The sequence below is a fragment of the Delphinapterus leucas genome, chromosome 14 (genome assembly GCF_059928025.1).
Source record: "Delphinapterus leucas isolate spDelLeu-1000000601 "Yukka" chromosome 14, BTC_Dleu_Yukka2, whole genome shotgun sequence".
NCBI classification, from domain to species: Eukaryota; Metazoa; Chordata; class Mammalia; order Artiodactyla; family Monodontidae; genus Delphinapterus; species Delphinapterus leucas.
The window spans coordinates 18,567,449-18,580,595 of NC_143142.1; the positions used below are offsets into that span (position 1 = coordinate 18,567,449).

At 49.4% G+C, this 13,147-nt stretch overlaps 1 protein-coding gene across 1 annotated transcript in view; it reads right to left on the reverse strand.

Annotated features, from left to right (window-relative positions):
* Nucleotides 1-1,901, reverse strand: part of WSCD2 (WSC domain sialate O sulfotransferase 2) — a 43,083-nt gene extending 41,182 nt beyond the window's left edge. The window contains exon 1 of the mRNA XM_089894616.1: nt 1,523-1,901. Within this exon, the coding sequence (XP_089750742.1) occupies nt 1,523-1,901 (379 nt within the window). The remainder of the gene's footprint in view (nt 1-1,522) is intronic.
* Between the last annotated feature and the right edge of the window lie 11,246 nt (nt 1,902-13,147).

Genomic DNA, 13,147 nt, shown 5'->3' on the forward strand with positions numbered 1-13,147 from the left:
ATAAGACTGAGGCATGAGAAGGTAGAGCCACTTGCCTGGACCACACGGCTGGTTGGAGTGGACCTGGACTATGAATCCAAGTCCTCCAATCCATTCTGCCACCTCCCACAATCCCCTTCACCTCCCTGTGAAGTTTTCGAAGAGGCAGAATTCTAGGAAATTCCTGAGGGTGAGACGGTAGGGTCTTCTGGATGCTCCTGAGCCAGGTGCAGGGTGGGACTGAAGCAGGGAAATGTGCTCCCCGGGATGAGTCCCCTCCATTAGTCCTGCTTCTTTCCGCGGTGGGAGAAGGGGTTTTTCATAGGTTGAATCACAGCAGAAGCGTGACACGTGGCAGGGAACACAAGGGCTAGGGAGGTTTTCCTTCTGTCCTGATTGGTCGTAGATCCTCCCAAACCATCTGTCCCAGATTCTGGAAACATCCATTCATGTTAATCTCATGAACTGCAGGGGTTGTGGGGTCCTCCCCAGAATGCAAGTTAGATGGGGAGACGTCGGCTGCTCTGGGAGGTAGTCATAGAGCCAGCATCCAGGTCAGATGGGTCTGATTTGAACTTACCACTTACCAGTTATGTGGCCCTGGAGAAGAGTCTTCACTTCTTCAAGCCTGTTTCCACGTCTGTTAACTGGGCATAAGTCCATATTCCTTGTTTAAGTCCGTGGAGTGTAGTAAAAATCAAATGAGGTAATGCACTTACGAAGAAAAGCCCTTTTTTTTTTCTTTTTTTTGCAGTACGCGGGCCTCTCACTGTTGTGGCCTCTCCCGTTGCGGAGCACAGGCTCCAGACGTGCAGGCTCAGCGGCCATGGCTCACGGGCCCAGCCGCTCCGCGGCATGTGGGATCTTCCCGGACCGGGGCATGAACCCGTGTCCCCTGCATCGGGCAGGCGGACTCTCAACCACTGCGCCACCAGGGAAGCCCAAGAAAAGCCCTTTTGGACTGTGACAGGCTAAGAAAATGCAACGAAATATGCCCAGGGCGATGAGGTTCCCCAGGTGCCATCACTGAGAGATCCAGCAAAGTGAACTGAGAAGCAATGCAGTGGAGCAGAAGCTCTGTCACTAGCTAGCTATGTAAACTTGGGCTCCGGTGCCTCAGTTTCCTCACCTTTAAAATGGGAATAACAGCACCTATCACATAGAATTGTGGTGATAATTCAATGCATGTCAAGTGCTTAGAAAAGTACTTGGCCCTTAGTAAGTGCTCAGTAGATGCTAGGTGTTTTGATTTTCAAGTGTATGTAACAAGGGCTAAAAAAGCCTGCAGGGGAGGGTCAGACTTTGGACTCTGACAGATTCAGGGTTCAAATCTAAGCTTGGCTGTTTACAAGCTGTGTGACCTTGGGCAAGCTACTTAATGTCTCTGAGCTTCAATTTTCTCCTCTGTGAAACCTCTTGCATGTATGATGACTGGTTCCTCTTAAACACTGAACACTGGCAGCTGTTATTACGTTATTATCATCATCATCCCCCTTCCCTTCTCCTCAGCCACCTTCCAAGCCCAGATGCTCACCCCTCTCACCTCGCTCCTCCTCCTTCTCCCGAATGACCCTCCCCTTGAGGGCCCGGCTCCAGGCTCCCCCGTAGTCCACCAGCTTGGCTCTCTCATTCCCGTCCTTGCCCTTGAACCAGGGTCCATACCTGCGGGCGATGCTCGAGGTTTCACCTGTATCCCGGAAGGCTCTGCCCAGATTTAAGTCACCCAAAAAGGGCAGCTCAGCGCCCTCCGCTGGGGCCCCCGCAGCGGGGTTGGCCTGGTTCTGGGAGACAGCAGGCTGACCCACAAAACCAGAGTGAAGGAAGACGAGGCTCCCAGCTGTCAGGTAGAGCACCAGGAAGGTAAAGAAACGTACAGGTTTCCTGCGGAAGTACCGCTGGAATTTGAACCAGAGCTTGGCCATAGCGGGATCATTCCGGACTGGATCGTTTCGGCTCCGCTGGGGGCTGGGGGGTGTGATCCAGGGAGGGAATGGAGGCAGTGCTCTGCTTCTCAAGCTTCCCTTAGGGATGCAGTCCCTGGGGGTCTTCAGTCTTAATCCGTCTGCGAAGGTGACTGCCAAGATCAGAGCGGGAGGGCAAGTCCAATGCCTGGCTGAAGCCAAGAGAATAGAGGACAGAGTTCACCAGCCCTCCCGGAGCCAAGGTGAGCTTCTTTGGGCCATGAAAGGGGTTCTGAGGCTTGGGACACGCAGGAGTTGGTCCCATTTTCCTACATCTTGTTCTTTGCCTCAGCGTTCCCAAAGAACTTTGAAAATAGCAATCGGAGGAGGATTTTGTGAGGCTTCACCAGCAGCTGGAGTTCGCTTCTTGCCCTTTCTCAGTTGCTCAGGCCTGTAGGGGCTGGATTATTTCACTGAGGGCCGTGTCTGGCCTCTTCCCCAGCTGGGGACCACGCTCTGTGTGCCCACCTGGCAGAAACAGAAGCTAGCGGGCTTTCATCCGGTTAAGCATTCGGGCTCAGGGCCATCACCTGCAAAACAGCACAGGTACAGGCATAAGAAATCTCCTCATAGAGGCCAGAACTCGAAGCGTTCTTGAACATTCTCAAAGGGGGATGCAGAGTCAGAGAGGGGAGGAAACCAGCGGCTCAAAGCACCCAGCAGTGCTGGGTAGAAGCGAATCCTACTGGGTCCTGGTTTGAGGGCAAGCTTTATCTTGGACAAGCACAGGTTCTTATGCCCCACACGTCTGCATATTTGTCAAATATACACTGATTCGTGGGTTACCTCAAGGCCAAAAAGTACTTCCTAGGTCCTTGCTGAACTGTCTGCTGGACCTGGCTGGTACTGAACCAGATCAAATTCATTCATTTTTTTTCCCAACAAATGTTTAGTGAGCACCTACTGTGTAGCAGGCACTGTCCTAGGTGCTGGAAATAAAGCTGTAAACCAGAGAGACACAGTCCCATCCCTCACAGGGCTCACATTGTAATGGGAGAGATCAAATCCATAGCCCCTCTCTTCTATCCAAGGAAGAAAAGAAGGAAGGAAAGCAGAATTATTTAGCAACATACGCATTCACTCAGTATTTATTGAGTGTCTCTGGTATGCCCTGCTTTGTGCCAAGCCTTTTATGTGTATTAATGATTCTTCCCCATGTTCCTGTGGGAAGTAACTATTTCCCATTTTACAGATGAGGAAACTGAGGACACACAGCTGGTGAGTGGTGGAGGTGGGATTTGAACCCAGGATGGTCCAAACACAAAACCGCAGCTCTGAACCCCTGCCTTTTTGACACTCTTTCTCCAAGTGATGGTCTGGGCATCACTTGGGAATCCAGAGACAGCCCCTGAAGCAGCAGCCCATCTCCACTGCCTCCCAATGACCAGCAGTGGCTCACCCTTTGAGGGTCCCTCAGAGTGTGGTCTGAGGAGCATCTGATTCAGAAACACTTGGCAGCCTGGTTAAACATGAAGTTTCCTGACCTCTCCAACCAGAATCTCTGGTTGAAGAGGACACCTGCAGGTGTAACAAGGTGCCCTCAGGTGATGGTAATGAGCACAAAGGTTTGAGAACCACGGCTTTATGAGTCAACATTCAGAATCATCAGCCAGGAGGAAAATAGAATCTAAATTAGAAAATAGAAGACTCCACTTGGCCTATGTTGTTTCATTTTACCACCAGCAGGGGGCCTCATGACAATCTTGGCCAGTGCAAAGAATTCAGCTGTCAGCCAGCGGGTGATTTGAATGGTAACAGCCCCTACCAATCCAGACAGCAGCATGGGAGTTTAACTGTGGTTCAAGGTAGAGTCCAGTGTCCCTCCATATGCCATCCTATTAATTCAGGAACTAAGTACTGAGCACCTACATGCACCAGCTACTGTTGCAGGCACTTGGAATAATTAAATGAACAAAACAGCCCCAAATCCATGCTCTCGCGGGGTCAAACTATGTGTTCATCCATCCATCCATCCATCCATCCATCCATCATCCTTTAATCTATCCAGCAGTCCACCTACCCATCTGTCAAGTCACAATCTATTCACCCATCCATCATCCATTCTTTAATCTACCCATCAATTCACCTACCCCTCCATCCATTCATCATTAATCTATTCATTAATCCATCCACCCATCCATCCATCTATCCATTCATCTGAACTGTAGCAGCCCACTCATCCATCCAACTCTCCACCCATCCATTCATCCACCCATTCTTCCATTCATTTAACAACATGTGTTGCTTGCCTACTGTATGTGTGCTTGGAATGCAGAAATAAATAACTCAGAGTTGCTGCTTTCAGAGAATTCAGAATCTACTGAGGGAGCCAGCAATTTAAACAATCACTATACTAAATCACTATACTACATAGACAATGATAAATCCCATAGTAGATGTATATGTGATATAGAGCAGCAATTAATATTAACAGCTAATGTTTACCAAGCACTTATTATGTGCCAGATACTGCTCTAAATGCTTACATACTCTGATTTAATCCTCATAACAATTCAATGAGGGAGATCTGTATCTACTTTACAGAGGCGAGGAATGAGGCTCAGAATTATTAAGCAACTTGTCCAGGGCCACACAGCTGTGAAGTTGCAGCTGGATTGTGAACCGAGGCCCATCTGATTTCACAGCTTGTATTCCTAACCACATGCCTATTCCGGACTTATATCCCTTTGAGAATATGGCGAAAACTACAGACATATGCCCAGAAAAGAGCCCTTGCACATAAGCTCCTAGATTTTGGCTTACAATGTCAAGGGGTTTCTGGACCCCGGGGTAAGAAGCCCTGGAATACAGGAGCCCAGAGAAGTGAGGGACTGTAGCTGCCCTGAAGGGCTTCTCCCAGGAGGGGTCTTTAAGCTGGCAGGTCTTGCAAGGGGAGTCAGCTTTCTGTGTGAAGGAACAGCAGAAGGACACCTTAGGGAGGAGGAAGAGCACACGCGGCCCGCAGGGCACTGGGGTGGAGGCAGCCAAGGAGCTTAGGGCATGGTGAGAATGCAGGGAAGCGCTGGGTGGGGTCAGACCCTGGGGAGCCTTGAATGCCAAGCTCAGAAGTCTGGACTGTGCTCTAACTGAAGTTTCACCAGTCTCCTATCAGCTAGAAAACCTCCAGGCAGTGGGTTGTGCCCCACGGTATTTCGTGTAGATCACACACATGGCAGAGACTTCTGCAGCTGGGACAGGATGAAAAAAGGCCAGCAGCCCTCAAGGGAATGGGCAGGGGACACCAGCCCTTCCAGAGACAGGCAAGCAAGAGCATGGACTCTGGAGGCAGACCGACCTGGGGTCAAACCCTCCCTCTTCCGCCCGCCACCTATGTGATTGGGGCAAGACACCTCTTCTCACTGACTGAGGCTCCTTTCCTGGGGAGTGGACAGTAAGAAGCTTGACACCACCCCCGCCCCGCAAATACTGCCGGCAGGATTGCATTAAAAATTGTAGGAAGACTGCCTGGCACATAGTAGGTGCTCAAGAAAAGCCTCCGGCCACTGTCCCTCTCGTGAGCACATGTGAGCTGCCATCAGAGCCACTTGCTACAGCAGCACATTTGCTGCGGGCATGAAGACAGTAAAGATTTCAGCTGTTCTGTTCCCTGTGGCTTTTTGTCTTTCTGAGGATATTTCTGGGTGTAGTTCTTTTTTGTTGTTCCCTTCTCATTCTTTTATATTTCAACACATCTTTCCTCTAAGTGGGTGCCAAATGGGTTTTAAGAGGATAATGAGCTCATTAGAAGCTGGCAGGGAACAGAAAGAGACTGAGGCAGCAGTGGTGGGAAGAGCGAGCGGGGGAAGGGGGGTTCTGACGAGTCACCCACACCATTCTGCCAGTGCCAGGAGGTGGGGGGGGGTCACCTGGACGGAGAACACTCTGGAATCTGAGCCCTATGTAAGTGGGACCCGACCTGTGCTCTCACAGTGTCAGCCCCAGCCTCTGGGACACAGTAGGTCCCCAAGAAACACTAGTGCAGAAAATGAGTGAGAAGACTCAGAGGACTGACCTCTCCCTGTGGCTTAAACCTACACCAATGGGTCCATGCCATGTGCCAAACGCCCCGCGTGACAGCCTAAGGGAGCCGTAAATTCAGGGCGCTGTGGAGGCAGCTCTGTGTGGTCCTGGGGTGCAGGGGCCCCCACTGAGCCACAGTCCCACTTCCCCCAGGGAACTTTCTCTCTCATGCCCATCCATCATCCTTTCTCTCCTGTCTCTCCCTCTCTCTCTCTCCAAGTCTCTCTCAATCTCTCTTTGCCTCTGTCTGTCCAGACAGAACTGGGGAATGAAGCTGACTGCCATTGGCTGAAAACCTACCATAGGCTGAACACTGTGTTTAAAGGTTTTACAAACATCTTCTCACAAACTCCTCCCTCCTGGCAACCTGCAAGGCAGGTGTGATGGTTCCCCGTACTCCACAGCTTGTGTCTGTCCAACCCTGGGCAGGGGGCATGGCTTGGCCTCCAGAAAGCCCCTTCACCTCTCAGTTTCTGTTTGTTCATTACATGCTGGAAGCCAGAATCACATTAACATCCTCTCCCGTCACCTATGGGTGTGAGAGTCGGGAAGGTGTCTTCAGCTCTCTGAGCTACCGATTTCTCTCTGCAGAGTGGGCGGCCCATAGAATCTCCCTCCCGGGGTTTAGGGAGGCCTTGAGGAGATAACCCATAGGGGCGGAGTTGACACTCGCTAAAAGCTGGCTGTCATTGCTTCATATCTCTGTGTTTTACGTGAGACCGCCCTCTGAGCCTCAGTTTCCCCATCTGTTGAAAGTGATGGATGCCCCCTACCCTGCCTCCAGGGTAGTGTGAGCTGCCACGAGGGTGAGGCTGAGAGGCCCCCTTTTGCGGGCATGACAGTATTTGGTTACTGTAGTTCGTGTTTCCAGCCGGAGCCCTGGAGTGTCTAAACACAGCCTATTTTTAGCACCAGAATGAACCTCGGGTGCTGAGCTGCCAAGAGAATGATGGACAGGGCAGAGCTGCCCTGTGGGAAGGGAGACCAGGAGGTGCAACCTGCCCCGTGGCTCCCTCCCTGGGAGGGGCCGTAGATTCTGGGGAGCAGGTTAGTCTGGCTAGAAGCCCAGGAGGCTGGGCAGGAGCTGGCTCTCCCTCCACAACTCCCTGAACTTGACTTGAGGGCATAAGCCCAGGCACCAACTGACCCCTTGACCATCCAAACTTGCCAAGAAATAGCTGCTGAGAAACCAGGTTTATGACAGTTCAGTTTCTTCAGTTTTTCTCCAAGAAACTGAGAGCCCAGGCCAAATAATAACAATATCAGAAATCACTGGTATTTGTTAAGCATTTACTATGTGCCAGGCACTGTGCTGAGTATCTTATTTCCATTGCACCACTTGATCCTCACTAGAACCCTTTGAGATGGTTATTAATCTCACTTTCCCCATCCATAAAATGAGGGAAATAATAGTACTTATCTCATAGTGTTGGTGTGAGGACTAAATATTAAATTGAATTATTAGGTAAAAGTGTCACCTGTTACCTCTTATTATGATCTGTAGAGAATATATGTGGTTTTGCCTCCCAATGCCCCTTTTTCCTGGTATAAGGATCCCATTTGCCTTCACAGGGCTTCCTCGTCATTAATTCTCAGCTCATATGGCTTGGGCAGAATGGAATCGCCTCCCTGGTTGCTGCAAACACTCTCATCCTTATCTCCTGATACACGTGTACAAGAACTAATGTAGGGTGTGTATATACCTAGGAGTGAAATTGCTGGGTCCTACTGTGAGAGCATCTTATGACTACCCTGAGAAATGCTGATTTGTTTTCTAAAGTGGCTGTAGTGACAACTCCCCCCAGTAGTGTATGAACATGCCTATGGCTACAATTCCCGTCAGCACTTAACGTTGTCACCCTTTTTCACTTCTGCCAGTCTGGTAGATCTGTAATAGATACTGTATGTGACCTTCCTATAGAGTTGACTTCCAAATGCCATTTGGAAGCAGCCTCAATGAGTGACTGATGGGAGTTGGTGTATAAATGCCCCAGCTCCCTAACCCCACTGATAGAATAACTCTGAGGCTGTGTTTGCACAGGCTCCTTGAGTTTCCCCAGCCTCAGTCACCCTGAGTGGTAACTGAGTTGACAGCACCACACTCTATTTGGTGTTTTCCCTTCCCTGTCTTCCTTGCCCACTCAGGGAAGGAAAGGGGTTAGCGTGCTCTTCACCTAAATAAACTACTTACTCATGCAATCCATTACTTGGAATATATCTTGAGTTATCCAATCTTTTCCTTATCATTAGATGTGTAAAATATTTCCAGTTTTCATTCCTTGTAAATAAGTCGTGCTATGCTAAACCTCCCAAATGTAGATCTTAACCAGACTCCTGGAAGGCAATATAGGACCTCTCATGAATGTGAAGTGTAGGCATAATTGTACCCATCTTACAGATGAGGAAGCTAAGGCTCACAGAGATTAAGTTACTTGCCCACACATACGGAGAGCAAGAAGTGGGGCATGAATTCAAGTGCAGAACTAAGTCTCAACATCATGATGTAATGGCACGCATGGAGCAGACCACCAAGAGAGCTAGCCCTTTCTCTTACACTCTGCATCTCTCAGTTGAATCCCAGCCTCAAAGGAAGGAAGCTTCCTGAGCTTGGAGACATCCCTCAAACACTTCTTCTCCAGGTAAATGAACCCCCCACTCCTTTAAATCAAAGTTCCTTCCCATCCTTCTTGCTCCTGGACCAGTCACTTGGCCAGTGAAAGAGGTAATGAAATAGTCTGAGAAATACCATTATAATTGCCAGTCTTGTGGCTTTCACTCACGGTCTTTAGGAATCCAGAAATTAATTACCCCAACAAACGCTGGGGAAGAATTTCGCACCCCTACCTGGTGTGTGAACCCCCTCCAGGACACACCCTCCCACTCATGGGTGCGCTATAGTGTAAAGAGCCCATCGTGCCCAGGATGGACATATTGTGTTCTTTTCTCCAGTTTTTGGCCACTCTGTGCAAAGCTGCAATGGGCACTTCTGTACGTATAAACTTACTTCCTGGGTAAAAAAAAGGGGATTGCTTTCATCCAAGATTCCACATATTTGTGTGTGCACACAGGGGGAACCTTGCTCCGGGCTCCTGATCACAGGACGTGTTGCCTCCTGCATCCTCACCTATCTCCCAGGAAGAGTCTCCAGAACCCCTACACTCCCTTCCCTTGGTTTCCTGGGCAGAGACTCACCTGCCACCACCCAGCACTCACAGCTCACCATCCATGTCCATTTTCATCTGTCTTTCCCAAAACTCGAGAAAATAAATAAGAAGGCAAAGTGCCATTAGCTTAAAGTCCTTTAACAACCAGCCATCTGCCATGATGTAATTAAATAAAAAAATCAGAGGGAACATATGGTGCCCATTATAAATAAATATTAAAATTTTGTTTCCCTGGGTAATGACTTCAGTGCCTCTTGCTCCATGGGCAAACTTTATGGCCATCATCACTTGTTACAGGAAATCAGGCTGAGCCATAGTGAGAAACATGGAAAGAGGTCATATCTAGTGTCAGACGTTTCTGGCTTGAACCTGCCTCAGCCACATGGTGGCTGTGTGATCTTCAGCAAGTGGCCTCTCTGAGACTCAGTTTCCTCGCTTGTAAAACAGGACCAATCTACTCTGCCTCATTGGGAATGTATAAGGGTTAAATGAGCTAATGTGTTTAAAATACATAGCACGTGCTAATATTTATTGAGCACCTACTATGTGACAGGCACTGTTCTACATATTACGTTGTTTAATCCTTAGAACAATCCTATACGAAAGGTCTCATTGGTTAGCCTCATTTTGCAGATGAGAAAACTGAGGTTCAGAGAGGTTAAGTCACCTGTGCAAGGTCACACAGCTAGGAATGGTGGAGCAGAGTTCAAACCCAGGCAATGTGGCTCCAGAACCTGCACTCTTAACCAAGGGGACTCAATAAGAGTTAGCTACAGTTAGTCCTCAAAGGTACACTACACAAAAACTAGACATCGTCTAACCAGATGATCCAGCAATCATGCTCCTTGGTATTTATCCAAGGGAGTCGAAAACTTATGCCCACACAGAAATCTGCACATAGCTGTTTATAGCAGCTTTACTCATAATTGACAAAACCTGCAAGCAACAAAGATGTCCTTCAGTAGGTGAATGGATAAATAAACTGTGGTATATCCAGACAATGGAATATTATTCAGTTTTAGAAGGAAATGAGCTATCAAGCCATGAAAATACATGAAGGAAACTTCAATGCATATTCCTAAGTGAAAGAAGCCAATCTGAAGAGGCTATATGCTGTGTGATTCCAAATATATGACATACTGGAAAAGGCAAAACTATGGAGACAGCGAAAAGATCAGTGGTCGCCGGGAGTTAGGAGGGGAGGGATGAATGGGTGGAGCACAGATGATCTTTAGGGTCGGGAAACTCTTCTATATGATACTACAATGGTAGATACATATTATATATTTGTCAAAATCTATAGAATGTACAACACCAAGAATGAACCCTAATGTAAACTATCAACTTTGTGTGATAATGATGTGTCAGTGTAGGTTCATCAATTGTAACAAATGTCTCCTCTGCTGGGGGACGCTGATAGCGGGGGAGGCTGTCTGTGGTGGGGGGCAGCAGGATGTCCGGGAAATTTCTGTACTTGCTGATCAATTTTGCTGTGAACATAAAACTGCTCTAAAAAGTAAAGTCAATTTTTAAAAAGGGGAGGCAATTATATACTTGAAAAGGCATGGACCCATTGGAGTAGATGTCAGTGAGCCATCTAAACTCTGAGCTGGGGAGAAGGGAAAGAGTTGCAGGAAGGAACAGGGGTGGGGCAGGGGATAAAGGTCATGATAAAATGACAGTTCCCCTTGTCCAGTGGTTTGATGAAAGGGTCACCCGATCCACTGGTCTTCCCTGTCAGGCAGCTGGCAGCCCTTCTCTGAGCCCAGATCACTTTCCTCCCCGACAGGGACTTCTAAAGAAAGGCCCTAAATCCCTATCATTAAGTCATCTGGAGTCCTCCTCCTCCAGGAGATGCTGTCTTGTGGGTCAATTAGTGCACATTTGCATAGAGGTCCTTAATAGGCTGCTAATTGTCTGGGGGAGATAATGGATGACTCTACTGGTTCCAGGCAGAATGTTTACCTACAGGGGCAGACCTACAGGAGGTGGCAGAGAACAGAGAAGAAGGAAGGAGGGAGGGGAAGGAATGGGATGGAAGGGAATGAACAGAGTGAATCATTCCTGACTCACATGCAGTAAGGAGTATGATTTTGTGAACCTTTTGCTTTAGTTGTGTGCGTGTATACTGGATCCTAATGTAAAGTGCATTTCTCCCTGTAGGTCCATAAAAATCATTTGAGAGAGAATAGTAGGGAAGAGCTACTTTGGGTAGAGTGGTCACAGAAGGACCTACTGAGAAGAAGGCATTTGAGCCAAGACCTGAAAAATGAGAGAGAGACAGCCATGGGAAGATCTGGGGCAAGACTCTTGCAGGCCGAGAAGACACAACGCAGACTGCGAGGTGGGAAAGGGCCCCAAACATCCCAGGAACTTCAATCAGGGGTGGGGTCAGAGTGGAGAGAGTAGGGGCTGGGGAGCAGGATCCCATCCTGCAGGGGCCATGGATTCTGCTCAGGACTGTTTCTGAACTGCAGTGTGACCCACACCTGTTTCGTCTGGTACACAACGTGGAGGGTGGAAGAGGAGTCCCCTAAGGACCCTCCCTGCCCCAGTGGGCTATGGCCATGCCTCAGTGGCTCAGAGAGGCTGAGAGAGTTACCCAGGGTCACACAGCCAGGCCAGGGCTGAGTTGGTTCCAGGTTTCTTCCCAGTGCCCATGCCTCTCCCTGACAGCCCCCATCACCTCCCACCCTACCATGACGGGTGACTTGCCGCTTGCAGGCTCCATGCTGGCCATGGAGGTTTAAGCTCTAATTTAGGAATAGTGACAGCTCTCATTAGCAACTCTTCCCAGAGAGGAATTTTCCACCAGGGGTTTCACCAGCAAGAACAACTGTCCCCACCCTCCAATCAAGCAAGCCTAGTTTTTCTGTCTAAGCCAGTGTGTAGGTGTGTATGTGTGTGTATGTGTGTGTATATATGTGTTGGGGGAGGGGTCTCTGCCCACAGCCCACTTGTACGGGTTCAAGTTCTCTTCCAGCATGGAACACCCAGTGCCCTTGGAGGGGTCACCGGCCCCCTGCAGCTGACTCAGAGGAGGACTAACAGGTAGGCTCAGGGCCCATCAGAGCTGGAGGGAGGACCCTTTACAGTCCCCAGGCCAGCTTCTTTACTGACAGATAGGGAAACTGAGGCTTAAAGGGTAAGGTGGAGGGACTCCCCATAGGCATCCAGTGACTTACCCAGACCCAGACCTTAAGCCTTGGCACCTTACCTGGGGAGGAAGGAAAGTGGATGAACCACTATTTATTGCACACCTACTATGTGCCAGGCCCTTCCATCTAAACTGTGTCATTGACTGTCCCCAGTGACTCTGTTCGGTAGGTTGGTTTTATTCTCACTGTACAGATGAGGCAGTCGAGGTAGGGAAGGTCAGCCAACTCACCAGAAGGCAGAGCTGGGGAGCGGCAGAGTGAGACTCAAACCCAGGCCTGTCTGACTCCAGGATGTTAATCATAACCTCCTGCAACAGCGCCCTCCTCTGACCTCTGCAGGGTGAGTGGTTTGATTCAGAAGCCCTCACGTCCAGGGGCCTTTCTCTAGGGAGTCTGCTCGGTAAGCTGGCACCCTTCTTGGGGCTCCTCAGCTGGGAATGAGGGAAGTGAACCTCTTCTAGAAGGCATAGGGGTCCCCAGACCCCTGGGGTATCTTCACCATGTCCTTCCGTGGCCCAAGGAGTTCTGGCATCCAACAGAAAGATGTCCCATCCCACGCGGGCAACCACTGCCAGAAACTGACCAACACGGCAGCCTCTTGGTTCACCATCTGGACACCACTGAGGGGGCACACAACCACACAGGTGCATGTGCCAACCGAGACACGCGTGTGTGAACATGTGCATCCCCCACGTCCCTCACAGCACATATGCATACGTACCCATCCCTACTGGTCCATCCCCATTTACAGCACGTGGCAAGAATCCTTCAGCCCACTTCACAGATGAGACACAGAGGGCGCTCTGTGACTTGCCCAAAAAACATGTTTAGTGTTGAAGGTAAGACAAGAAGCTGAAGCTTCTCG